Source organism: Natator depressus, chromosome 3 (assembly GCF_965152275.1).
Source record: "Natator depressus isolate rNatDep1 chromosome 3, rNatDep2.hap1, whole genome shotgun sequence".
Lineage (NCBI taxonomy): Eukaryota > Metazoa > Chordata > Testudines > Cheloniidae > Natator > Natator depressus.
The window spans coordinates 189,324,528-189,352,235 of record NC_134236.1 but is presented as its reverse complement, the minus strand read 5'-3'; the positions used below and the strand labels follow the sequence as shown (position 1 = coordinate 189,352,235).

At 41.5% G+C, this 27,708-nt stretch overlaps 1 protein-coding gene across 2 annotated transcripts in view; it reads left to right on the top strand.

Moving 5' to 3' along the window:
• The window catches only part of PUS10 (pseudouridine synthase 10), a 79,627-nt gene that overhangs the window by 14,321 nt on the left and 37,598 nt on the right, over positions 1–27,708 (top strand). For both annotated transcript variants that reach the window (XM_074949517.1, XM_074949518.1), the window contains exons 3-4: positions 10,611–10,877; positions 15,342–15,428. In XM_074949517.1, the coding sequence (XP_074805618.1) occupies positions 10,611–10,877; positions 15,342–15,428 (354 nt within the window). The remainder of the gene's footprint in view (positions 1–10,610; positions 10,878–15,341; positions 15,429–27,708) is intronic.

Sequence of the window (27,708 nt, the reverse complement as noted above, 5' to 3'; positions counted from 1 at the left end):
AAGATCCAAGGGTTTGGGTCTGTGTTCACCTGTTCAAATTGGTGAGGATTATTATCAAGCCTTGCCCAGGAAAGGGGGTGTAGGGCTTGGGGGGATATTTTGGGGAAAGACATCTCCAAGTAGGCTCTTTCCCTGTTCTTTGTTTAAAACGGTTGGTGGTGGCAGCATACTGTTCAAGGCCAAGGCAAAGTTTGTACCTTGGGGAAATTTTTAACCTAAGCTGGTAAGAATAAGCTTAGGGGGTCTTTCATGCAGGTCCCCACATCTGTACCCTAGAGTTCAGAGTGGGGAAGGAACCCTGACAGGCGCTCTTAGCAAAATATGACCACAAAAATTATGCTAAGGTAATGCCATTTATTGATGATTTCTCGGAGGATAAACGACAAGAATTTAAAGCAGTGGTGTCCGAGGGCCAATTGATCCCCCGCACAGCTCTTCAAGCTGCCCTCGATGCTGCGGACGCAGTGGCCAGATCCACAGCCACGGCTGTCGTCATGCAGCGGTCCTCATGGCTTGCTTCTTCCTCCTTTCCGAAGGAGATACAGAATACGGTCGAAGATCTCCCTTTCGATGGAGACAAGCTCTTCGCCGCTATAACCAATGGGGTCCTTCACTCCATGAAGGATTCCCGTGCCATGCTCTGATCTTAGGCATCCAAACACCTGCCACAAAGAAGAGACAATATAGATATCAGCCATACCAATGACCATGTTACCATACCTTTGCGCAGCATCTTTCAGACAATAAGATACACAACAACAACGATATAGGCCCAGGAACCAATGACGTCGCCCTCCGCAAACAACAGTGACCCACCCTCCTAACCCAAATAAACAAATCTGAAGTCTTGGTCGAGGGTTTAGAAAACCTCGCACCCTCTCCAGCACCAACTCCAACCAACCATTTTTTTGGACACCGTTTGCGTCCATTCCTGGCCAACTGGCAAACCATCACTACGGACAGATAGATCCTGGAAATCATTAGATTGCGTTATGCCATCCCCTTCCTCTCCTTACCTCCCACCCACCCTCCCACCCCGTCGCTCTTCAGGGGCCCCTCTCATGAACAGGAGGTACAACATCTCATACCTCTTTGTCAGGAGGTACAACATCTCATACATCTCAGAGCAATAGAGGAGATACCCCCTCAACACAGAGGGAAAGTGTTTTGCTCCCACTACTTCTTGACGGAAAACAAAAGCTGCAGTTGGCGTCCTATCCTCGATCATCTATGTTTAGACAAGTTCATCAAGAAACAGAAATTCCGGATGGTTACTCTCCCAATGATAATTCTGGATTGGTTTTCAATCCTCCACCTCCAAAATGCATATTTCCATGTCTCTAGCCACCCTGCCCATTAATGTTTCCTCAGGTTTGCTGTGGGAGTGCAACACTACCGTACAGGGTCCTCCCTTTTGGCCTTTCCACTGCACCACATGTCTTCTCCAAGGTGCTAGCAGTTGTAATGGCACATCTCAGGAAAAAAGGAATCCTCGTATTTCCTTACCTGGATGATTGTCTCCTCAAGTCTCCCACTCAGATAGAAGCGAACCATGCAACTCTTGCAACCCTTCACTGCTTCCGCACCTTGGGCCTGCAAATAAACAAAAACAAATGTACTGTACAACCTACCCAACAAATCGCCTTCATCGGCCCCCACCTCGATTCCACAACCAGTCTTGCATCTCTCCCTCAGGACAGATTCCACACAATGGGCATCCTGATTACCCAGATACGTGCCAGACCAGAGACTACAGTCCGAGGCTCCCTACAGCTCTTAGGACATATGGCCGCCTGCACATTTATGGTCGCAAATGCTCGCCTGTACATGCGATGCCTTCAGGGTTGGCTAGCCACGGTATACAAACCAAACAAGCATAGGCTAAACAGGTTACTAACTATGCCCCAGAAAGTCAATGACGCACTCCTCTGGTGGACCTCTCCCATCAACCTCTGCACCGGGATTCCCTTCCGACAAGATCCCCCTTCAATTACCATCACCACAGATGCATCCCTCACAGGATGGGGAGCACACATCGGCCACCTCACCACTCAGGGTCTCTGGGCCACTTCAGAAACCAGGCTTCACATAAATTTGCTAGAGGTCCAAGCTGTACACAATGCCTGCCTCCATTTCCTTCCCATCATCCAAAACCACGGAATTTGAATAATGACCGACAACATCGCTTTCATGTTTTACGTCAACAGACGGTGGAGCCCAATCACACTCCTTTTGCACAGAGGCAGTAAAACTTGGGAACTGGTGCCTTCAACACAACATCCATATTTCTGCCTCATACCTGCCGGGTTCGCAGAATACCACCGCAGACAAGCTCAGCCGATCATTCCCCTTACAGCACGAGTGGGAACTCAACGACACCATTCTTTCCAACATTTTCCAGACCTGGGGTTATCCCCAACTGGATCTATTCACCACAGCAACAAACAAAAAATGCCCGACATTCTGCTCCAGAACAGGCCTGGGGAAACAGTCACGATGGAATACCTTTATGCTCCCTTGGACCAAGACTCTCATGTACGTGTTCCCACCAATGCCTCTATTGCACAGAGTAATTCTGAAGATACGAACAGACAGAGCCAACATCATTTTCATAGCCACAGCGTGGCCGAGACAACCGTGGTACCCCTTTCTCCTGCACCTCGGTCAAGCCACCCATTCCCCTTCCACCAGTCGGCAACCTCCTATCACGATGCAGGGGACAACTATTTCACCCTGATGTACAAACTCTCCACCTGAGGGCCTGGCTGATCAATGGTTCTTCAATGCGGAATTAACATGTTCGGACCAAGTACGCACTGTCTTGCTACAAGGAAGAACACACAACACGCGCACTACCTTCCTACATAAATGGAAACGGTTCACATCTTGCTGCACAGGCAAACAGACCTCTCCAGTTTCTGCTTCACTTCAACTGATACTGGATTACCTGTTACACCTTAAAACATTTGACGTCTCTACGAGCTCACTCAAGGTCCACCTCGCGGCAGTCACTACCTTCCACCATAAGGTTGACAATGTAACCGTCTTTGTCCATCCAATCACCAAAAGGTTCCTGAAGGGCATGCAGACGTTATACCCGGATGTGAAACTGCCTGCTGCACCTTGGGATTTACACCTAGTCCTCAAAGCCCTGATGGATACACCCTTTGAACTGATGGCTACCTGTTCCCTTGTCCACCTATCCATGAAGACCGCCTTCCTCATAGCAATCATGTCTGCCAGACGAGTAGGAGAAATGGGGGCGCTTATGGCGGACCACGTTCTTCCGCAATAAGGTCATACTCCGCATGCATCCAAGGTTCTTACCTAAGATACACTCTTCCTTTCACCTCAGTGAACCTATATACCTTTCAACATTTTTCCCAAAACCTCATGCTAATGCCTTTGAAACGACAATGGACACTCTTGATGTACGCAGAGCATTATCCTTTTACCTGGATAGAACAAAACCATTTAGGAAAACCCCTAGACTTTTTGTCTCTACTACTCCGCACTCACAAGGAAATGCTATCTCTACACAGAGACTTTCCAAATGGATTGTTGACTGCATACGCCTTTGTTACCAACTCAGGCAAATACAACCTCCTACATCAATTAGAACACACTCTACCAAAGCTGTCTCCACCTCCATGGCCTTTCTCCGTAATGTCCCACTGTCTGACATATGCAAGGCAGCTACCTGGGCATCGAAACTTACCTTTGCTAATCACTATGCTCACATTCACACTGTAGCATCTGACACCAGATTAGATAGAGCTGTCTTGTCAACAGCCTTCGTGCCTCCTCCGAAGTCCCAACCATCCTAAGGGATACTGCTTTTCAGTCACCTGAAGTGGAGCACCCACAGGGACATCTCTTTCTCGAAGAGGTTACTCACCCTGTGCAGTAACTGATGTTCTTCGAGATGAGTGTCCCTGTGGGTGCTCCAGTACCCGCCCTCCTCCCCTCTACTTTGGAATTTGTAACACACTCCGTTGTAGAGAAGGAACTGAGGAGCCCGGGCTGTGTACGCGCTATTAGAACGCTGACCGCTCGAGAGGCAGGCACAGTGCGTGCACAGCCCGTAGGGGTACTGCTGTAGAAATCTCCAATCGAAGGCGCTGGGACGCACCTTGACCTGAAGTGGAGCACCCACAGGGACACTCATCTCGAAGAACGTCAGTTACTGTACAGAGTGAATAACCTCCTCTTAAATATCACAGGGCCTGGCTTGGGGACATACTTTCAGTTTGTCATCAAACACACATTCTTCGAATGGCTGCATGCCAGGCCCACAATTTAGAGTCAATATGGCCACAAGCTGGACACCACTGCTCTAAACTACCCTCTTTGATGGTATCTGTTCTCTTCTGATTTTCCTCAGTTCTTACTGGCTACTCCATTAGCCTTTTCTCTTATGTCTCTCCATCTGCATCTCTGTTCCTGTTCGTTGGCATCCCTCTGGTTCTGTGTTTGGCCCTGTTCTTTTTTTCTCTATACTGTTTGTCTCAGAAAGGTCATCCCCTTCCCTTGTAGCTTCTATATGCAGGTGATTTCCAAATCTACCTCTCCACCCTCATACACTCCTCCTTCTTCCAGATTTCTCTAACTGTTCCTCTAGGACGGTGGTTCTCAACCAGGTACGTGTACCCCTGGGCATACGCAGAGGTCTTCCAGGGACGTACATCAACTCATCTAAACATTTGCCTAGGTTTGCAACAGGTTACATTAAAAGCACTAGCGAAGTCAGTACAAACTAAAATTTCATACAGACAACAACTTGTTTATTTTGCTCTATGTACTATACACTGAAATGTAAGTACAATATTTATGTTTCATTTGATTTATTTTATAATTATGTGGTAAAAATGAGAAAGTAAGCAATTTTTCCGAAATAGTGTGCTATAACACTTTTGTATTTTACGTCTCATTTTGTAAGCAAGTAGTTTTTAAGTGAGGTGTAACTTGGGGGTACACAAGACAAATCAGACTCCTGAAAAAAAGTACAGTAGTCTGTAGTCTGGAAAGTAGTCTGGAAAGGTTGAGAGCCACTGCTCCAGGATGTCTCACCACTCAAACTCTCCAAAACTGAACTTGCTTATCTTTGCTTCAGATCCGTCTCCCTTCTGTTTCCATTGACAACTCTAGGATCCTTTACTTCAGAGACTCAGAATGTTGGTGTCGTCTTTGAGTTTTCCCTCTCCTCTTCTCCCCGCATCCAGTCGCTCACTGAGTTCCAACACTTCTTCCCTGTCTCTGCTCCTGCAAAATTTGTCCATGCATTAGTCAACTTGATAACTAATCTCTCTCTGTACTACCCACCCTTCACCTCTCTCCCCACATCCCAATCCAAAATCTAAAGTCATCTTCCACTTCTATTGCTCTGACCCTGTCATCATCACACACTTGAATCCCTTCCTTGGCCGCCTTTCTCTTATATCAAATCCAAACTCCTCCTCCCAAGATGGTTTGATTTAAATCACTGATTTGACTCATGATTTAAATCAGCAAGCAGGAAAACTTGACTTAAATCATCAATTTTAATCATTTTGCATTTGTGCATTTGTACTTTTAGTTATTTTCCAAAAGAAAGGTATGATTCTCATTAGTATCCATTAAAATGTGGATTTGCAACTAAATAAAGACTTTACACTAAATTTGGTGCTTCTTGCTAACTTGGAGGAAACACTATATCTGTACATATTTACTTAAGCAATTATATAGTTGTCAAGCTTCCTTCCCCACTCTGAACTCTAGGGTACAGATGTGGGGACCTGCATGAAAGACCCCCTAAGCTTATTCTTACCAGCTTAGGTTAAAACTTCCCCAAGGTACAAACTTTGCCTTGGCCTTGAACAGTATGCTGCCACAACCAAGCGTTTTAAACAAAGAACAGAGAAAGAGCTCACTTGGAGACGTCTTCCCCAAAATATCTCCCCCAAGCCCTACACCCCCTTTCCTTGGGAAGGCTTGATAATAATCCTCACCAATTTGTACAGGTGAACACAGACCCAAACCCTTGGATCTTAAGAACAATGAAAAAGCAATCAGGTTCTTAAAAGAAGAATTTTAATTAAAGAAAAGGTAAAAGAATCACCTCTGTAAAATCAGGATGGTAAATACCTTACAGGGTAGTCAGATTCAAAACATAGAGAATCCCTCTAGGCAAAACCTTAAGTTACAAAAAGACACAAAACAGGAATATAAATTCCCTCCAGCACAGCTTATTTTACAAGCCATTAAACAAAAGAAAATCTAACGCATTTTCTAGCTAGATTACTTACTAACTTTACAGGAATTGTAAGGCTTGCATTCCTGATCTGTTCCCGGCAAAAGCATCACACAGACAGCCCAAACCCTTTGTTCCCCCCACTCCAGATTTGAAAGAATCTTGTCCCCTCATTGCCCATTTTGGGTCAGATGCCAGTGGGGTTACCTTAGTTTCTTAACCCTTTACAGGTAAAAAGATTTTGCCTCTGGCTAGGAGGTATTTTATAGCACTGTATACAGAAATGTGGTTACCCTTTCCTTTATATTTATGACAATAGCTATTCAGATTTTTAATTTTTACATTTTTATTATGTTAGAAAATGGTGAATGATGCATTTCTTATTTACTAGATGATAAATCACAAATTAAAAATTAATGTCAAGCTGTATTTGGATAGAAATTAAGATGAAATTAAAATGTCCCAAACCAACATTTTAATTTTTTTATTAAATAAAACTACCTTAAATGTGCTGTATATATAAGAAAAGTTTTATTAAAAATTATCATAATATATTTTGCATTTAAAACTAGCGTATTAAACAAAGAAAATATTATCTGTAGTTAGTGAACTGAACTGATTGTTTCTGGTCACCATGTCCTTCAAGATTTTAGAACTAGTAGATCTCATCCTCTCACACCTAATTTTTATTCATAGATTGGAAGAAGAAAACAAGCTTTCCAGCTTTTTCATCTTCTAATTGGCTTCTTAACTTTGAATGAATTAATCATTGAATTGTACTAGTTGAATAAACTGAAATGAAAAAAAAATACTCTCTGCATCCGCATAAGAAGTTATGGCTGTCAAAATCTAGTTTAGCGCTTCAGCAAACTCTGGTTCCAGGTGATCAGCCAGGGGCTTCCATCAGTTCAATGGTTAGACTTTCTTTAAAATTTGACAGCAAACATGTACTACTTAATATTTGTTTCTGTATTTAATTTAAATGATTTTAACATATTATAAAAAGTTTAGGCCTTAACTCAGGTTGTCAATTTCAAATTTAATTGTAACTAGGTTTACGTCTAAAAAATAAACTTTTATTTCATTTAAATTTAAAAAATTGATTTAAATAAAATAGGATATTTTTGATTTTAAAAAATCACTGATTTTTATCCACCCTGCCTCCTCCTTGTCTGCAAAGTCTTATCTCATTTGCCCTCTGCCTACATCTGTGTTAATTTCCTTCTTCTCCTCTAATTGTTCTACCCATCGCTCCTCATAATCATCTTTCCTTACTACTCCCGTGTATCCTCCCACTCCCAGGTTAATTCATGCTTCCCCTCTGCTTGAAATAGTTTTTCACTTCTTGTCTGTCAGTCTTCTCATCTCTCTCTCTCTTTACTTTTTCAAATTCCTCCTTAAAACCCAACTTGTCAAGGAATCCTCTACTCCCCAGTGCTGTCCACACCCTCCCTTATTTATGCTATTGTCCTGTGTTATGTCTGTCTTAAACACTATTGTGGCTCTCAATAGCTAGCTCCTAACATCAGTAGATCTCAAAGTGCTTTACAAAGGAATTCAGTGTCATTATCCCCATTTTACACATAGGGAAACTGAGGCAGGGAGCATTGAAGTGATTTGTTCATAGTCACCCAGTAGGCTAGTTGTAGAGCCAGGAGTTAGATCCCACGTCTCCTGAGTTCTGTACAGTGCCCAGTCCTCTGGGCCACATTGACTAGGTGAACTATTGTGCCTGCACACTGTCAGTTGCAGGATCAGGTCCTTAGAGAATTAAACTGGTTGGGACAAGGAACATGCCTCAGTCTTTGAAGTCCCATGTAAGTTTATTTCACTGTCTTAAGCGATTAATGATAATAGTTTGAGTTAATAACCTTGCTGAGAGAATGATCCTAAACCTTTAAATTGAAAATGTTATTGTTCCAAGAGAAAGTTGTTTATAGAACTTAAAGCCACCAGTTTGTCTGTCCTAAGGTAGCATTGTGGAGGCAGGACTCTCCTCCCCTTGACAAAAGTCTGAGCTCTGGGGAAGATAAGATGAGTCTGGGTCACATGTGTGTATTTATAAAATTTAACCTATAGGGCTAGCCTGCTTGATTGCCTATATATTTTTTCTTATGGATTTCTTATTTTCTTGTGGGTTTGATTATTTGTTTTATTATAATAGATTTATAGGTTTATATTAAAGTATTTTGGCTGTAACCACAAGAAACCTACAGGCCACATCCTATAGGTTGAGCTTAAGCAAAGTTAGCATACACATGTTCGGGACCTTTCACCTATATAGGTGGTGATGAGAGAAAGCACAAGGTCCATATATGGATGCGACCTTTAACATAGACAGGTAAAGGATACGTAGAGGTAGGTTGGCATGGGGGGCTTCCTAAATTCATACCCTCTGTAAATTTAACAGGAACACCACAAGGAAAGAACCAAAATAACCGGGTAGGACAGAAATAACAAATGTGAGAATGATCTGATGTCATTAATATGTATGTGTATGTCATCAATATGTACAAACATACCAGCCTGTGGTAGCCTAACATTTTGTGGTTGAGGAAACTAAGTTTGGACATAGAAGGAGGGCCTGAGTGCTCGAGCTCTATAAGAGCGGTGACACACCATGCCAAGGAAGCTTCTAAGGTTCTAAGCTTCAGGGGTTATAAGCTTCAAGTTTCAAGCCTTCTTTGTTTATTAGTCCATTAGTCTGTTAGTTCTTAACTGTAAGTTTTAAGTCAGTTAGTTAAGTAAAACTCTAAGTTAGCTTCAATAGCTTTTAGCTCTTTAGCTTCTCCTAAGCTTTGCACCTCCCACGCAAGAATTGAGGAACCTGGACCAGAAGTCTCTTGGCATGCCAGAGGCGAGGCTGGTTCTTTGTCTCTTACAACCAGGTTATCAATGAAGAGTGTGAGTATATTAATCAAAAGCGTTATAGTATATAATAGCACATGTATCTCTAGAATAATATTATTGCCTTTGTAACTCTGATTATTTTACTATTTGATTATTATTCCATTTATCTCAATAAAAGTCTTTAAGGCTGCATTTATCTCAGTGTGTGTGTCCTTTCATACATCCCAACGGTCCTTGCAAACTCTGTATCCTGATTCTGGGACAAGAACCTTATTATCTTCTGATCAGATTAATTGGTGAGCCTATAACCCATATTATCCAAATTAATAATATTAACATCCTAAAATCAGGCAACAAAAAACATGCACAGGAAATATGGTAGGTATGCCAGAAAATGTATATCAATCAAGATTTCCAAAGGCTTAAAATAATTAAGCCTCACAAATCCACTGAGTTAGGACTCTCTATTTGCTAGTATTTATAACTCATTGCAAATGGAGATGTTGTGACACAGGGGAAGTTAAGTGACTTGCCCAAGGTCACACAGCAAGTCTGGTTGAACCAGAAATAGAATGCAGAACCTCTGACTCCCAATCCTATGATCTAGCTACTAGACAAAATTGCATTTCTTCATCCTGAAAGATATGGCAAAACCTTACTAATTCATTGCCAATGTAAATTATTAAATTTTGGGAATTAGTGGGTAAGCCAAACTAATGTGATTTTTAAAAAAATAAATTAATGATACTGCATCTCAAAATATAATTTTATTGCAGGGGTTGTTTAGTTGTAACTATGTATGTAGTAGTGTATTAGTTATTGCACATAAATAAAATTTATGTGCAATAACTAATACACTACTACATACCTAGTAGTGTATTAGTGTAGACTTTAAATTTTTTGAAGTCTGTGTGATATGAGACCTCATTGCAGTACATATTATTTCACCTTCATTGAGAAGTTGCATGAGTCTGCTAATTTTTTCAGAGGGAATTATTAGGTCTGTAGATTAATGAACTGAGAATTAATGAGGTTCTACTGTAATTATTGGACAATAAAATGGATATGTTAAATAGCAACATAATCTAAGTTACACAGGACTTAGTTTTCAGAAGTGGTGAGCACCTGCAGCTTCCGCTGAGTTTAGCTGGAGTTATGGATACACAGGACTTCTGAAAATCAGAGCCATAGTAAAGAACTTCTACTGTTATTTACATAATATAAAGAAATCTGTTGTCTGTTCAGCAAAATTTAATTTATCTGTGTATCATTTACAGTTGTAATATTTTAACTTGGAGTTTTTGAATTCTGCAAATAAATCTTTCAACACAGATTATGAAAAGCTAGTAATTATATGCACTATTTAAAGCTAAACTAGAACAGTTAATATCACCTTTTGGAACTGGAGTTATTGGTGCTTGTTGTAGGACTGCCTGCATAAATGAGTCTTACACATAGGAGGGAGAAGCTGTATGTTAGCTGTGAAGCAAACACACACACACATTTTACTGTTCATTTCTTTGTTGTTTAGGATTTGCTTAGAGAGCTGCATGAATTCCTGGAGTACAATAAAGAAAAAGAGGACAGATTTTGTTGTGAAATAGCTGACCCCCCATGTAAGAGAATCAGACTTGAGAACATGGGAGAAGGGGCTGAGGATTTGAATCAAAATGGGGCCCTCCAGCAGACCCCTGTGGCAGATGATGTAAATGTTCCTATGGCGAACTCTACTCTGAGGGTTTGCAATGTGTGCTTGGGAATTCTTCAGGAGTTCTGCGAGACAGATTTTGTTAAGAAGGTAAGTGATCTTTTCCTGCTCTGTAGACACATTTTTCTATGAGCTGTTAAATGTGTGTTTGGTAGAATCCTGCATTGCAAACCCTGTGATCTAGTTTTGTTGTTTTTTTAAATCATTAATCAGTTTCAGTCCCATATGTAGTTGAGTGGCTCCATCTAGATTTAAAATACTCTGTGTAACTTAAATCAAGAGCAGATGGGAAAATGCTTCAGTTTCTTTCATCATCTGCAATTACTGATTTAACTACTTAAATAACAGTATTGGTGTGGTGTCTGGGTACCTCATATACAGTCAACAAAGGGGAATTACCCTTGCGTTGCTCAAGATCATATTTTACCCTCGCCTTGCTATAATTTAACTAAAAAAGCCTGAGAAAACAGGTGAACCTTCAACTGTCTCCTGAAGCTAATCTAACTCAGACAGACCTCCATGATCATGTTTCAAAAGCAAAAGGCTGACAGCAGTTCCATGGTACTTGCATACAGTTGCATGGTACTTGCATGCATATAGTACAATGTGGTTGTAGATGGTGAGCCCATCTTTACTTATGCTTTGTGACTGGAGAATAAATAAGGCATGAAATGCAGTTGATGGTGCTGTGCTGTTCAGCATTTCTCTTAGGTGCATATTTTTAATGGATAGAGGAGTTGTAAAGCAGCATGAATCGCCCTTATAATGTATTCTTATCTTTAGGAAGCCACAGACTAAGGGAAAATGTTAAGTAATTTGGTGGTACAAAAGACTATAAGCATAAAAGTTATAAGAGAGAATATGATTGTGAATTAGGGAAAAAGATAGAGTGAGAGCATTGTAAACACCATAAATGAAGGATAAAATTGCTTGGGTAACAGAGTGAAATGTGCAGGGGGGTTTTCAAAATTTAGTGGAAGCTTTGACGTTAATGCTGATAAATAAGACTAGTTGATTTAGTAGAATGAACATTGGATTCAGCATAGCCAATAAACTGGGATCAGTTAGAATTGTGCAGTTTCTATTGTTACAGTGCCTGAGTTTGTTCCTTAGGCAAAATACCTTCTACGTTATGGACCAGATTTTTAGTGTTGGCTTTTTAAAGTTATGCCATTGAGTGGCAATAGAAAACCTGACAGCAATTGGTTAAAAAACAGCCAAGACTGATTCTTTCCTAAGAGAAACTCATTATCCTAACAGTGCAATTGACATACAGTATTGATTTTAATTGGAATGCTACCACTTGTTTTTAGAGAGATATGGTGGGGGAGGTAATATCTGTTATCGGACCAGCTTCTGCTGGTGAGAGAGACAAGTTTTCGATCTACACAGAGCTCTTCAGCAGAAGTTGGTCCAATAAAAGATATTACCTCCCCCGCTTTGTTTCTCTAATATCCTGGGACCAACATGGCTACAACACTGCAAGCAACCATGTGTTTTTAACAGTTACCAAAATAAGTGGATTTTGGGACAATGCCCCCAAATATATCTGTGTAACTCCAGCAGAGGTGTGTAGCTAACAGCTCTGGTATTACACCAGCCAGTGCTTAATTGGAGTTAGTTAAATATCTGGTTTCAGAGTAACAGCCGTGTTAGTCTGTATTCGCAAAAAGAAAAGGAGTACTTGTGGCACCTTAGAGACTAACCAATTTATTTGAGCATAAGCTTTCGTGAGCTACAGCTCACTTCATCCGATGAGGTGCCACAAGTACTCCTTTTCTTTTTAGTTAAATATCTGATGCTGTATATTTAAGTAGCAGATACAGACTGAAGTTCTCAAGATTCTGAATTAGGGGTTCAGCTTAGATTCTGGAAAGACTTTGAGTATGAAAATAACTCATTTTGATTGCTCAGTGTGTCTCTCTGTCTACCCCTTTTACTCATTCATTCCTTCTCTTTCCTCCCGCTCCTTGGACTTACCTTCCCTCCTCATTCATTCTGTGCTCCATGTTCATTATTGCCTCCTTTACACCACCTGTCTGCTCCCTTTCACACTTCATTTCTCCAGAGGGAGGGACAGGTAGGGACAGCCTAGAGAAGAGCAGCTCCCTTCTCCAACAGGCACATGGTTTTGTACAATGTCTGCCAGCAGGTTGCATGGCCATATAACCGTGCAGCTTACGGGGACCCTCGCTCCTCATTTTCCCTTCACCTCATCCCATCTCTATCCCCCAGCACCTGTTCCCCATCCCAAAATTGTTACTACTTCTCTCCCAATAATCAGATACTCCCCTCCCTGCAGCCAAAGTCAGTTATAGCCCTGCTCCCAAAAATCAGTTGCTGCCATCCTTCTTCCTTCCCTATGTCAACTAGTCCTTGTCACACGCACCTCTGCATGGGGCTCTGTTGCTAGTGCTCTCCCATTCCTGCTGCTCTCCTAGACACCAGGCAACCTTTGCACAGATGGGTGGATAGGGTGGCGGAGAGGCAGCAGCAACCCTGATGGCTCCAGCAGCAGAAGTATAAGAAAAAGAACTGAAAATGTATTATTTTTAAGACTCTCTCATGACTTGTTGGGAGCAGACTCATGGTTTTCTAGTACTTAGGGCTGGCAGTATTTGAGGGGAGAGAGGAAGGGTGATAGGGGCCGTGACAGTAACGTGTGGGGGGATGGGTAGGAGATGTGCCGAGCGAGAGAGGAGAAGCAGCAGCAACATTTGCTTTTGATTGCTGTTGGGATTTTCACTCCCCTTCCTCAGGCCTGGGCATTGGGGAGCAATGCTGGGATATTATTTTCCCAATTTGCAGATGGGATACCACTGGGATTTCACTCTTCCTAGCAAGGAGAAGCAACAGTGGTAGTTGAGAGGAGAGGGAGCCCACAGGAGGTGAATAGTTGCCTCCTAAGGAAGGAGCTCACCTGTGCAACAGGCTACGCTCAATGTATGGGGCCTGCCAAAGGAGGTAATGGCCGTGTATTCTGTACCTATGGTCATACTGGGTAAAAGAGAGAAAGATAGGAAAGACAAAGTCTGCCTGCTAGTTTTTTGTGTGACAAATTTAGTTGTTTAGTATTAAATAGAATAGAAATCTGGGCTCTGATGCTGCCTCTTATATTTGTCAAAAATTATACACTAATCTTGAGATAATGTAGGCATTTGCTTTTAAAATAAAAGATAAAGTATTTTATCTCGGGTAATTCATAATCTTCAAAGTAATAAAGTAATATGTTTGTGAGTGTACTATCCTAAGGACTTCTGCATTTGTGTTATTGTAGAATTGCAACAGCGAGAGATGGAATTAGACTATATTTGTTTCATTCCTCTACCACTGTGGGATTGTTGCCTTCATTAACTGTTATTTAGGCTTGCAAGGATTAGATTTTTTTTTTTTTTTGATAAATGTCAATTTCACTGTATATGCACAAACCAATGAAAAAATATATCCATTAACAATAATCTAAATTTACAGATAGGCAAAGTAAGAAAAATGTTGCTTGAGAACTTATTAGAGTTTAATTTAAGGCTATTAACTCTGTATATTTGTGATGTGATATTGACAATTTGTGTTTTAATAGTTACAGAGTTTTAACTTTTTGAATTGCAGTGTCTGCTGCCATTAAATAATTACCAAGTGTTGCTCTGAAATATTCCTCTTAATGAATATTCTTTCTTAATGAATAGTAATATAAAAATAATGTACTGTAAGCAGTCACAGTAGCAAATTGGGCCAGACTTTAGGCAAACCTAATTTAATGCATCAGAATTTTTTAAAATTAATCATAGCCTGTACATTAAAGTAGACCTAGTTAAAGTTCTAGAAGATTACCATGTTTTTGCTATTCCTTTCCAAAACTGGGTGTTTAAACAAGGTGGCCATTAGTGAAAAGTGAATGAAGTTCAAATAATTTAAAAGTCTGTTTTACTAGGGTGCCTTGTGTGGGGCAACATAGATTCAGATCATGTAAGCTCCTTCACTGGAGGTTTTCAAAAGGAAGCGGCTGGATAGCTATCTGTTTTGGATGGTTTAGACCCAACAAATCCTGCAACTTGGCAGGGGGTTAGATTAGATGACCCTTGCAATCTCTTCTAACCCTGTGATTCTATGATTATCTGACTCCCTCTTCCCTCTAGCATTGCAATTTTGCACAGCGCTGAAAAATTTAGATCACTAAAAATTGAAAAAAAATGTTTAAACATAAACGTCTATATTATCCATTGAAATTATTTAAAAAAAAATCTAATTCTGCCAAGCCTAGTCTTATTTTTATGATTAATGTCAACATAAAATATTGAGTTGGGTTTCTTTTATAGTGGCGTAACAATGAGGGTATACAGTGACAATAATATAAAATCTGCCTGGAAGTTACAGTCCTTAAAGAAACCTAACAAAAACCTGTCTCTAACTGGGTAGGATTTAGTGAGCTTATGGTCATTTTATATATGAATGTATACCAAAAAGTAATGTTATAGAAGATTTGCACTAGAATAAAGAATATTGTAAAAGACTATCAGTTTAACTCCCTTATTGAGGATTCATATCCTTCTCTTTTAGGTGTGCCAGAAGGTTAATTCTGCTGAGTACCAGTTTACTAGCTTTGTATTTTCTGTGTCGCTCCCACCACAGTTGTCTGTTAGAGAGGTAAGTGTTTACAGATACATCTATTGACCATTGTAACTTAAACGTGTAAGAAGAAAGAATGTGTCCTGGGAAGTGGAGAAGGCTTGCATTTCATTGATTTTGCTTCAGAATAAAATAGTACCTTTAAATATGCACTAAAAATAAAGAATAAGTTAAGCAATGTTACTTTTAACCAGGAAGTGTTCTTCAGAAATGATTAGAGAATGACTGTAGTCCTGCCAACTATTATTTTAATTAAAAAGATATTTGAATGACTCCAATATTCAGTGGATGAGTTTCTTTAAATCTGAAAACTAAAAGGAGTTTCTTCAAAACCTTTGTGTATAGTTCCCTTTGGTGAAGACATGAGCACTGCAGTGTGGATTTCTCGGGGAAGGAACAGCACAGCTGGTACCTTTCCTGAAATAGATGGTAATTGGTAGTGCAGAATACAAGTGAAAGAATTTGAAGATGAACTCTAGCTGTGTAGCATTGTAAAAGAGGTAAAAGTACATCTTTTATTTTAGTAGACTTCCTGGCTACTTGACTCATGTTTTGTGGGAAATCTAGATGAATGCAGCTGTGAAGTACTAAAATTGGTGAACAGTCTAGTCAAATTTGAACTGTTTACATTCCTATCCTCGTGTTTAGAAAATAGCAGAAAATGGACAGATGTGACACCCCAATAATTTTGGGCAAATCAACAGATTACAATATATAGTGGTAATTAAAACTATTGCTGTATTAAGTATATTAGTTACAACATGTTTTATGGTGTCCATCTGCCTTCTATTCTAAACTGGCGTTGAGATTAACTGTTGTGAATGGCAACCTACAAATACTTAAATAAATCTCTTCTTATCTAAGGTAGAGTAAAATTTTTCAGTAAACATAGTGGGATGAAGGTCCTGGACATTAGTGATCATTAGAGAACCTGTGGCATTTTTACTAAGATTAAGGGTATTATTTCTTGTATCTTGGGCAAATTCCAGTGTAGGTAAATACATAGGTCCAGATCCACAAAGGTACTTAGGTGCCTAAACCCCAGATTTAAGCACTTAGGTATTGAGTTTAGGCAGCTAAATCCCAGTTATGGCTCCACTGCCTTCCACAAAACTCCTGCCAAACCCAGTAGGCATCTAAACTCATTCAGCACCTAAGTTTTCAGGGTAAAAGTTCCCTAATTTCTTCTTTGAGTAGATGCAGCAGTGTATTCCACTCAGTTGTGCCCGCGCCCAGCTCACGAGAACTGGAAAATTTTTCCTAGCAGTACACATAGTAGGCGGTGCTCGTGCCTCATACTCAATACCTGGCTATATGAGATGGTACCACCTTTGCCCCCCGCAGTTCCTTTTTACCATCCATGACTGGAGTCTGAGCTCTGTGTGGTTCTTAACATCACAATCTCTCACTATTTTAGTGTTTTTTCCTAGTTGTGTACAGTTAGCTAGCACCCTTAGTGTTAGATTTAGTGTTAGAGTTAGTTAAGTTTTTACCTGTTGATTCCCTCACCAGGGTTTAAACATTATCCATCCTGTGGCGAGTCAATCCCCACACTTAGTGCTTGCTGTGGTTGGGTGAGGCCCATGTCAAGGAATGGTGTTCAATCTGTAGATTGTTCATAAGATGGACTCGGGTGGCTAGGGATATTCACCTAAAACAGCACCCAGTCGAACAGGTCATGTGGTCTGCTTCAGCACCGAGGCCCTTACAGGATCAGAGGTCGCCCTTGGGTTCTTAGAGTGCCACGTTTCAAGCTCTGAAGCCGGCATCTCTCCAAAGAGATGGAGGAGCCATTCCCTGTCAAGTGCACTGAGGAAAAGTTTGCATGAGACCACTCCAGGCCTCATGGAGACTCTTCCTCCTCCATCTCCAGGAAGAGTGTGGACTGGTATGGTATTACTGCCCGCATATGCAATGGAGCAGGTCCTCCCAGCTGTTCCCCAGTACCACGCAGGAGTATGGGAGATCCCGTATTGTTGGCTTCAGTTCCAGCCCCAGAGCTTCTTCATCTCCATCCTCTGGTCTGAGAGACAGTTCTTCTGTGGCACCTTAACATGGTCATAGTGGCTTTGATGGGACCTCTGTTTGAGCCCCTGGCATCTTATCCCTTTCCACTTTTGTGTCAGAAGACTGCGTTCCTGGTAGCGATAACATCTGTAAGGAGAGTCTGAGTTGCACAATTCTCCAAAGACAATGTAAATTTATGGCCACACCCCACATTTTTGTCTAAGGTGGTGTCAAGGTTCCTTCCCCACTCTGAACTCTAGGGTACAGGTGTGGGGACCTGCATGAAAACCTCCTAAGCTTACTTTTACCAGCTTAGGATAAAACTTCCCCAAGGTACAAAATTATTTTACCCTTGGATTTCCACTGCCACCACCAAACTTTATCTGGGTTTACTAGGAAATGTAGTTTGGACACGTCTTTCCCCCCAAAATCCTCCCAACCCTTGCACCCCACTTCCTGAGGAAGGTTTGGTAAAAATCCTCACCAATTTGCATAGGTGACCACAGACCCAAACCCTTGGATCTTAGAACAATGAAAAAGCATTCAGTTTTCTTACAAGAAGACTTTTAATAGAAGTAAAGGAATCACCTCTGTAAAATCAGGATAGTAGATACCTTACAGGGTAATTAGATTCAAAACATAGAGAATCCCTCTAGGCAAAACCTTAAGTTACACAAAAGACACACAGACAGGAATATTCATTCTATTCAGCACAGCTATTTTCTCAGCCATTTAAAGAAATCATAATCTAACACATACCTAGCTAGATTACTTACTAAGTTCTAAAACTCCATTCCTGTTCTGTCCCCGGCCAAAGCGTCATACAGACAGACACAGACCCTTTGTTTTTCTCCCTCCTCCCAGCTTTTGAAAGTATCTTGTCTCCTCATTGGTCATTTTGGTCAGGTGCCACCGAGGTTACCTTTAGCTTCTTAACCCTTTACAGGTAAGAGGATTTTTCCTCTGGCCAGGAGGGATTTTAAAGGGGTTTACCCTTCCCTTTATATTTATGACAGGTGGTTTCTCAGTTTCATTTGAACCAGGTGATATATTTTCCTATGTTCTTTCCTAAGCTGCATTCATCTCTGGAGGAGCGGCATCTCCATATGTTAGATGTCAGATGTTGTCTGACCTTCTACTTGGATATGACTAAACCGTTTCATGCTTTGCCTCGCCTGTTTGTTTCATATGCGAATTATATGAAGGGGCAAGGGGCATCTCTTCACAAATTATCTCTACATGGATAACATCCTGTATCAAGACTGTATATGGAATAGCTTTGGCTATACCTCCTCAGTGAGTGTGAGCTCATTCTACGAGAGTGGAATCTACATCAATAGTGTTCTTCCGTGACGTCTCCATATTTGGACATTTGCAGGGCTGCCATGTGGTCATCCATACATATGTTTATGAGCCATTATGCCAGGGGTGGCCAACCTGATCCTGAGAAGGAGCCAGAATTTACCAATGTACATTGCCAAAGAGCCACAGTAATATGTCAGCAGCCCCCCATCAGCTCCCCAGCCCACTCCCAGCGCCTCCCACTGGCAGCCCCGCCGATCAGTGCCTCCCCCTCCGTCGCGATCGGCTGTTTCGTGGCGTGCAGGAGGCTCTGGGGAAGACTGGGAGAAGCAAGGGCACTGCAGGCTCAGGGGAGGGGGCAGGAAGGGGTGGAGTGGGGGCGGGGCCTGTGGCAGAGCCAGGGGCTGAGCAGTGAGCACCCCCCGGCACATTGGAAAGTTGGCGCATGTAGCTCTAGCCCTGGGATCGGTGCCTATACAAGGAGCCGCATATTAACTTCTGAAGAGCTGCATGTGGCTATGGAGCCACAGGTTGGCCAGCCCTGATTATGCCATTACTGCATCATCCAGGTGAATGCTAGCTTGGGTAGAGCGGTCCTGCAGTCCTTTCTTAGATAGACTCTGAGCCCCACCTTCTAGAATGGGTAGTTCTTGTGAGTCACCTAAGTGGAATACATGTCTGCATTTACTCAAAGAAGAAAAAACGGTTACTTATCTGTATTGTTACTATTGTTCTTCAAGATGTGATGCAGAGGCATATTCCATGACCCACCCTCCATCCCCTCTGCATCGGAGTCCAGTCTCTGGGCATTCAGTGAGGGGGAGTTGAGGCTGTGATGCTGCTTATAGCCTGGGGAGGGGCTATGAGCACAAGGCGTGAGCACCACCTCCCATGGGTACTGATAGGCAAAATTCTTTAGCTCTGGTATGCTGGGCACACACACACCTAAGTGGAATACATGTCTGCATCACATCTCGAAGAACAACAGTTACAGTACAAGTAAATAATCTTTTTTTCCTGTGTTTCTACCTCTTAGCGTGTGCTCTCTCTGAGCTGCCTTCTTCTAGGCGTCTGGATACCTGTCTCCCACTTAAGACCGCAAGTAATTCATGAGCGAGGGAAGATAGTTATTCGACCACATGCAGGACCAATCCGGTGGGTGTGGTCAGAGGCTGCTTACTGGATTGGGTCTCATTCAAAATCTGGCCAGATGAGATAGAGGTGGTGCTGGTGCCGGTGCCCACTTCATAACTTATCTCATTGTTAGAGCACTCTTCTGGCAGTGAGGAGAGAATTGAACCTGGGTCACATCCTAGGTCAATGCTCTAAACACTGGGCTGAAAGTTAAGGTGGGCAGCACCTAAGTTCCCTCGAAGCTGCGCGGCCACGCAGTTGCCTATTAAGCCCTGCACAGGGGCTCAGGGCGGCGGCAGGGAAAGGTGCTCTTTCCCTCTGGCCCCAGCACAGACCTGCTGAGGCTGGGGAAGAGGTGCCCCTCCCCGCCGGCCCCAGCGTGGACCTGCTGCAGCTGGGGGAGAGGTACTCCTCCCTTCACCCCAACACAGACCTGTTCTGTACTTGCCGCGACCCCAGTGCGGATTTGACACGGTGCTCCTCCCCTGGCCCCAACATGGGACCTGCTCCAGACTGGCTGCGATCAGGGGAGAGGAGTCCTCTCTCCCCTCTGCAGCCCTGGGGCAGCCTGCATCCCAAACCCCTCATATCCAGCCCCATCCCAGAGCCCGCATCCTAACCCTCTGCCCCAGCCCTGAGCCACCTCCTGCACCCTGAACCCTTCATCCCCAGCCCCACACCAGAGTCTTCACCCCTAACCGGAGCCCTCACCCCCTGCACCCAGCCCTGATCCCTGTCCTGCACCCCAAACACCTCATCCCTGGCCCCACTCCAGAGCCCTCATCTCCCCCACCCCAACCCTCTGCCCCAGCCCTGAGTCCCCTCCCACATTCTGAACCTCTCGGCCCCACCCCACCACATGAATTTTGTTATGTGCACCAATATGAAGGTGATGTGTCACACATCATTTCCATATTGGTGCACATAACAAAATTCATTCTGCACATGGACGTAAAAATTAGAGGGAACACCGGGCAGCACCATCTTCATCTCCTCCTCCTGCTGTTTTGTGTGGAGCAAGGTAGGCGCCTAACTCATTCCCATGGGAAACACCGTAGGTACTTAAGCCATCTGACTTGAGATGGTAGGTTCTTGTTCGTGGACTGCTAAATTAATATAGGCTCCTCCCTGCAGCCAAGACATTGGTACCTATCTCTGAGAGAGAAGAGAGGCTTCGCAAACCCCCATCTAGGCGGCATCTCCCATTGGCTAGCTTAGGTGGCTCTCCACCTAGCGTGCTGGCTTTTGTGGATCCCATTCTGAGGTGCCTGTCTCTCCCCATGCATTGCCTAGGTGCTTAACTCAGGCTTTGTGGGTTGGAGCATTGTTCCTGTGATTTTCTTGGCACCTAAAAATTAGGTGCTTTGACGCTTAGTGTTGCAACACCTAAGTCCCTTTGTGGATTCCACCCATTCTGCCTACCTAAAATCTCTCTGCAACTCCAGTTGGCTATAGGATTCTTTTTCACTTCTCATTCTAAATGGCTGAGTTAGGGACAGTGTGTACTGGCCAACAGCTGCTGTACCTGGTAGACTAACACAAAAACAAGTTGTCTTGTAATCTTGTTGGCTTGATTTCTTCCTCTGACCTCCTCGTGGTCCTGTTATTATCCAAAAAGGAGATTAATCAACAAGCATTCTACAAGATGGCTGAACATGGGAGCACACTAGTATCCAAGCAGATTCTTTGGACATCTGTAAAATGTCAGGCACCTTGGCTAAGATTTCTGAAAAATGGATGCCTGCAGGTTGGCTCCTAAGTCCAAATTTAGGCACTTAAATAAGGAGCCTGATTTTCAGAGGTGTTGTGTACCCCGTAATTTCCATTAACTCAGTCATTTCCCTCTCCCTCATCTGCCTTCCATGCCCCATTGCTCCTCACTCCAGTAATTGTCTTATCCTCATTGGGATAAAAATAAAGTAATGGGCTGAACTGGAGGTTAAAATCACAACTGTTGCTGTTATGTCATCAGATCCCTGCATCATCCACTAAAATATATTATTCAAAGAGCTACACACAGCGTGGCAGCTCTAGTTGAGCTGGGTTTGTCATGTAATTCAAAATGTTATTTAATGGCTCAACTATATAGAAGAGGAAGGAAATGATGCTGCTGTTTTTTTCTTATGGGTCCTTGCAATAATGCCTCAGTAGAGGGCATCATTGCATTGCAGTTCTGTCTCAATGATGCTTTGACATTAGTTTAAGCAAGTAGAGTAATTGTTGCAAAGCAGATGGAAACAAGCTTGGCTGCAAATGGGAAAAAAATAGTTTGTACTCACATGGGTTCCCTTTGCTGACTTGAAGTGCTGCATGCTGTCTAGTCCCCAGTACACCAGGCTTACAGTCGGATGTGAGCTGGGGAGATTGAGTTGGCAAATCAAGAATTCAGACCAACAAATGTGTATCTTTCCTTTTATGATGTTATAGTATTTTGTAAGTAATATTTCCATTAAAGATGATGTATTTTAGGATTATTTTATTTATATTGCATTAGCACGTATTATTCTGGAGAGCAGCAAATACCATAACATTGTCCATACCAGAATACTTTGTGCTGTAAAGATGCAATTCCTCTCTCAATTCTTCTTTCATTCTTTACTACACAAGAACATAAACTGTTTTAGGATAGAAAGACACCTAGAGACATCCTCTCTTTTATTAACCATTTGTGTGGCACATAATGTTTCCAACATGTAAAGACAACTGCTAAAGAAGTTTTCAGATGCTGCCTTTTGATAATATACTAACTGTAATTAACCTCCATAGTGCTCATCCTGCCAAGGATAAAACACAGGACAAAGGCCCAAAATGAAGGACATAAAGCATTGCAACAAATTTGAAATTACATAGGATTAGTATCTTTATATTAAAAAGTCTTCTCTACCCTCAGTTTCATGAATCAGCATTCCTGGTGCAAATAAATCTGGAGTAAGAGTGCCAGGGTTGTGTGGAACAAATATGTTTGAATAGGAAATGAATCATGCCTTTTCATAAGGGAGAAAGTTAAAGTATTAATTGCTGCTTGTGTAAAGAATTCTAGAGAAATTATTATCTGGCCCTCCTTTAGCTTAAGTTGTGATCCATCATCCTGGCACCTGACATTCATGCAAATAGGCTTGTCATATCTGTAGTCATTACTCCCTACAGAACTGGGTATACCTCATGGAATTTCCCCGCTTCATCTTTTTTCTAATAAAGTGGCTGGGACTGGGCACAGTATATCAAATCTGGCTCCCATGGTCCCTCAGACAGTATTAAAATAAAAATATTCATGTTGTAATCAATACAATAAACTTTTGGCTCCCAGTCATGTGCTCACACCACACACCCTTGTCTCTCCATCTACCTGAATCTCTTGACTAGTGGTACCTCTTAATTGGAACAGGCCAGCAGCAGAGAAGTTGGTAACTCCTAATTCTGGTGCAATTTATTTAAGGCTTTCACTTTTGAAGTCAGGAGAGAAGGTATGAAATTTGACTCATGGTAGCACTTAACATAGTTAACTCCCTGGGGAAACTTTTTTAGAAACCACTAGCTTGTAATTTTTTACATTTTCTCCCCTATTTTGGAGGTGCAACTACAATTATGTGAATGAACAAAACCCCAGAAATACTATCTCAAATGAGGATGTGCAAATGAGGGTGTGTAAATCTGTATCTGACAAGTGCTGCAGTCAAGAACGATATTCTGCAGTCAACATATTCTCTCATTCAAATGTATATTCTTCATTACTATTGTAGACTGTTTTAATTTATGATTTAACATGGGTCATTATGCAAACAATATTAAGATATACTTCATGTATCTTGTGAGGTACTCTTAATCATATACTATATATATACACACGGTATAATGAATCAGACAGTGTGTGTTCAGGTAAACAATATTCCATCAGTACAACTACATTTTTCTTCAGTACTGATATAGTGGGTGCATCGGTTAGTATATTGTGTATCTAACAAAGTCTTAAGCATTCTTATTCCCCACTCCAATATTTCTTGCATTGGTTTAAAGATCCCTATTTCTTGACAGGCCAAACTGTCTTGTTCTTTCAGAAAGGCTGAGGGTAGGCCTAATAAAGGATGTAAAGGGCTTATTAGATTATTGAGTCCAGCCACCACTGTGTGGGTGAAAGTGACCTATGAAATCATTCTTTCCATCAATGAGGGAAGGATTCAGGCTTGTGATACATCCAGGCTTGTGACACATCGTCTGGCAAATATTATACTGACATGAGGCTTGATCTTAGCCAAAAGGCCAACCAGTCCTGACCATGTCCCTTTAAGTTTGATACACCTTCTCAAATCCCTTTATTAGATTTTTCATAGAGATTTTTTTCCAGTAGGGACTGGTTAGTTTATTTTACAAAGATTTTTTAAAAACACCATATCCAGATATTAAGTCAGGAGAGCCCAGGAGAGTGATGGGAATGAGACAGCTACAGAACTGACTTTAGATTTTCCCCTTCCCAGCAGAATTTGTCAACAAAACTCTCATTGAGTTTGGTTGGAGCTATGCCCATGAAAGGACTACAAGATTGGGCCTCCAGAATTTGTATTGTTACAGTGGATACTCTTAGGTTGAACAGCTCTTTGCTTAAATCCACTTTCTTCTCTTCCCCACTAACAAAAAAAAAAAAAAAAAAAGTATGGCTTATTAAAATTGACCACCAGATATTGTGGTAAGTCATTGGTAGCTTTTCTTTTTATATTTACTGCTTTCACAGTGATCCTCTGCAAACTTGGCATTGGGATGCACATGTACTGCAGGTTCTCTCAGATCTATACCATTTTCCAAAGATGGACTGACTTCCTGCTAGAAGCCTTGTCAGTAGAACTCAGTCTTTACAAGACTGTTTTTGGAGAGTCTTGTATCTTCTTGTGACTGTAGGCCTAATCCAAAAGCCCAGTGGAAAGATTCCAATTGATTTCACTGGGTTTTTGGATCAAGTCGTTAGTGATGTGGTCATTTACCTGTGGTGTAGAAAATGGGATTCACTGTGAATGGGAGCATAGGCAAGATTGAAGGTATAATGTGTTAAACAATTATTGCAATCTAATAATTGTTTAGTTTATCCAGTAGAAAGACGTCAGGCCAATAAAGGAAATGGAGTCCTAGGGGAATGCACCTTGAAGAGTGATCAGCTTATTTTACTGATGTTTAGGAAAGGCATGCTTTTAGAAATTTGAGAAGATTGTGGCATAAGCAGCTTTGTTCTGCTTTGAAGTCCTTCAGTTGATGTATCCCTTTCAATCAGATTGTAGGCACATGTATTTTATAGATGCTCCACTGATTTCATTAGTGGTTGATCTTCTCTTAATGATGGAGAGTGGTCAAGTGCCCATGCTTATTCTTTTATCTCTTTTGTTGACCTTTCATACCATTGACTATGAGGTCATGCTGACTCTACCTTGGACTGTGACTTCTTAGCTGGAAAACACAAGGTGGTGGTTTTGGATCATCTGCCCTGAGAAGTGACTCTCTGATCCAGGGAACGGCTAAATTATCCTAGTCAGCGTATGTGAGATTGATGGGGGAGGAGGCCTGGGACTGTTAGCAGCAGCATACATATGCCGTGCAGCGTGCTCTCATTTTGGGGAGAGATTACTTACTGCAACTTCTCAGTAGGTGGGTACTTGCAGAGCAGCAGAACCTAGGATCCACAGATCTGTATGGAGCAACTGAAGAGGTTATGGTGAGCAGATAAAGGAGGGGTCCTACTCAAATCTTCCCAACATCTGCATGCCTCAACACTCAAGGTGCAGATCTATGGGGAATAAGTGAAACATTTGTGTGAACCCTGAAATATTCTGTATAGCAAAGGGACCTGTGGCTTCTAACCAGCATCACTTGCTCCACTCCCCAGCCCTCTTCTATCTTGACCCCATCCCCGTCCCCCAAACCAGCAGACTCAGCAGAAAGTATATGTGGTTTGACAAAAGGAGGCGTGGCTTGGTGGGAGGAATAGGGTTTGGTGTCTGGCTAGGCATGTGGTTTATATCACATTTGTACACCTAGATGGGGTATTATTTGATTTTTTTTTAAATGTAATGTGTATATATAGAATTAGATTTAATATTCTATCAATAAAATTTTAGATATATTTGATGATTTTTGGATGTTAAGTTTCTTGTGATTTGCATTTGACTTGGATAGTTTAGGTACACTTCTAATTACAATAGCAATAACAAGATTTAAAGTGTGTGCAGTCAACAGATGTAGCCTAAATTTCAAAAGTAACAAGACCTCAGCTAGGTATCCAACTTTATACTTAAAAGGATATGAGTTTCAGAGAACTAAATGCAATTCCATATTGGTTGCTTTTGAGTCCCCCCTAGTCTACTACTAGATAGATTTGGAATAAAGCTAAATAATACTAGTTTATTTTTAGTTCAATCAATCCCCTACTACCTATTCACTGACATCTACAGAATTTTTGTTCTATCTCTCTGGAAATGTTTGAAATGGAGAGCTTCATTTTAACTCTTTATCCTAGAGACAGCATGATCAGATGAGAAATCTAATTTGCTTTTCTCAAACTGAGAGGAGTGAGATAGTCATTCAGAAGCTTATGTGTGTTCAGGACGTCAGAATTTTCAAATGAGATAAGCAAAAATTCATTATAGTCAGAACTCCTGTTTTGTTTTTGGCCCCTCTTTCCCAGTTATTACTTCTGAAATGTCTTTGCAGACAGCATTTACAACAAAGTCATTTTTACTGGTCTTTTTGTTCAGATCAATAAATCCAAATTTCCCTTTATGGGCCAGTGTACCATGGCATTTAACCATAAGCAAAGCCTATACACACAAACCTACTTTATTCAATCAAGTTAAAGGCATTTTCTTCTTAGGCAGAGTTACAGCATCCTCATCACTTTACTAATTTTATTAGTTAGGATTTAACGGTTGAGGGCTTTATGCCCTTTTTGTTGCCCAGCTAACCTTGGGCTAGAAGATGATGGCACAGTATTAAGGGGTGAAAATTGAGGCTGCCAGAAACTCTCCCCACTGAAAGTCTGCATAATCCTTCAGATTTTACTGCTCTTTGTGGTAAATGCAGATTTTTAATTTCGACAGAAGTGTCTGAAATCAGAGGCTAGGCTCTTGCCCTGAATTATACAGCACACCAAAGTGTGCTGGGTTCTTTACAAAAGACAGTGAAATTTCAGATGGAACACAAGTGAGGAGGACAAAGTAGAGGGGTTTGGGATATCAGGAATAGGGTTAAGATATGCGCACATTGGTGACAGATTATTTTGATAATCTAAAATGTTAGAGATAAGGATAAAAATTTTGTTGACGTAATTATTGACTAGCTCAGGAAGTGTCATATTAGTTATTTAAAATAGCAGGGACAAAGAGCAAATGGAGGGGAATATCAAGGCATTAGAGAAACAATAGAAGGTTAGATTAATAGGAAAGCAAATGTTCATTTTCTAGTGTTTCTTCTTTTAATACCAGGCTGTTGTGAGCCACCTGGATTTTGGTTTTCATCTATTAGTTTTCCCACTGCCAGATTGTCCTGGAACATTATGTGCTCTGCATACTACTCGGTTGTCTAAAAATGCCTGATTGACTGCCATAAAATCACTTGTTTCATTGTTATGAGGAAAAAAAAGATGTGCTCTCTTTTTTTAAGAAACATATTTTGAGTGAAAGATTTGAGAAGTGTGTACAGTTTTCACACATACTTTATTTAAAAAATCGGGATAAAAGCTCAGAGCAGCATTTTTTAAAATTCCCCCAATACCTTTCCAGTAGCGATAGTGAAAATTGATCCAACTAAAAAAAAAAAAAAAAAAATACCTTAGCTTCTGAGCGCCTGCCCTAGGGGAGGTAAGAGCTCTTTATTGGAT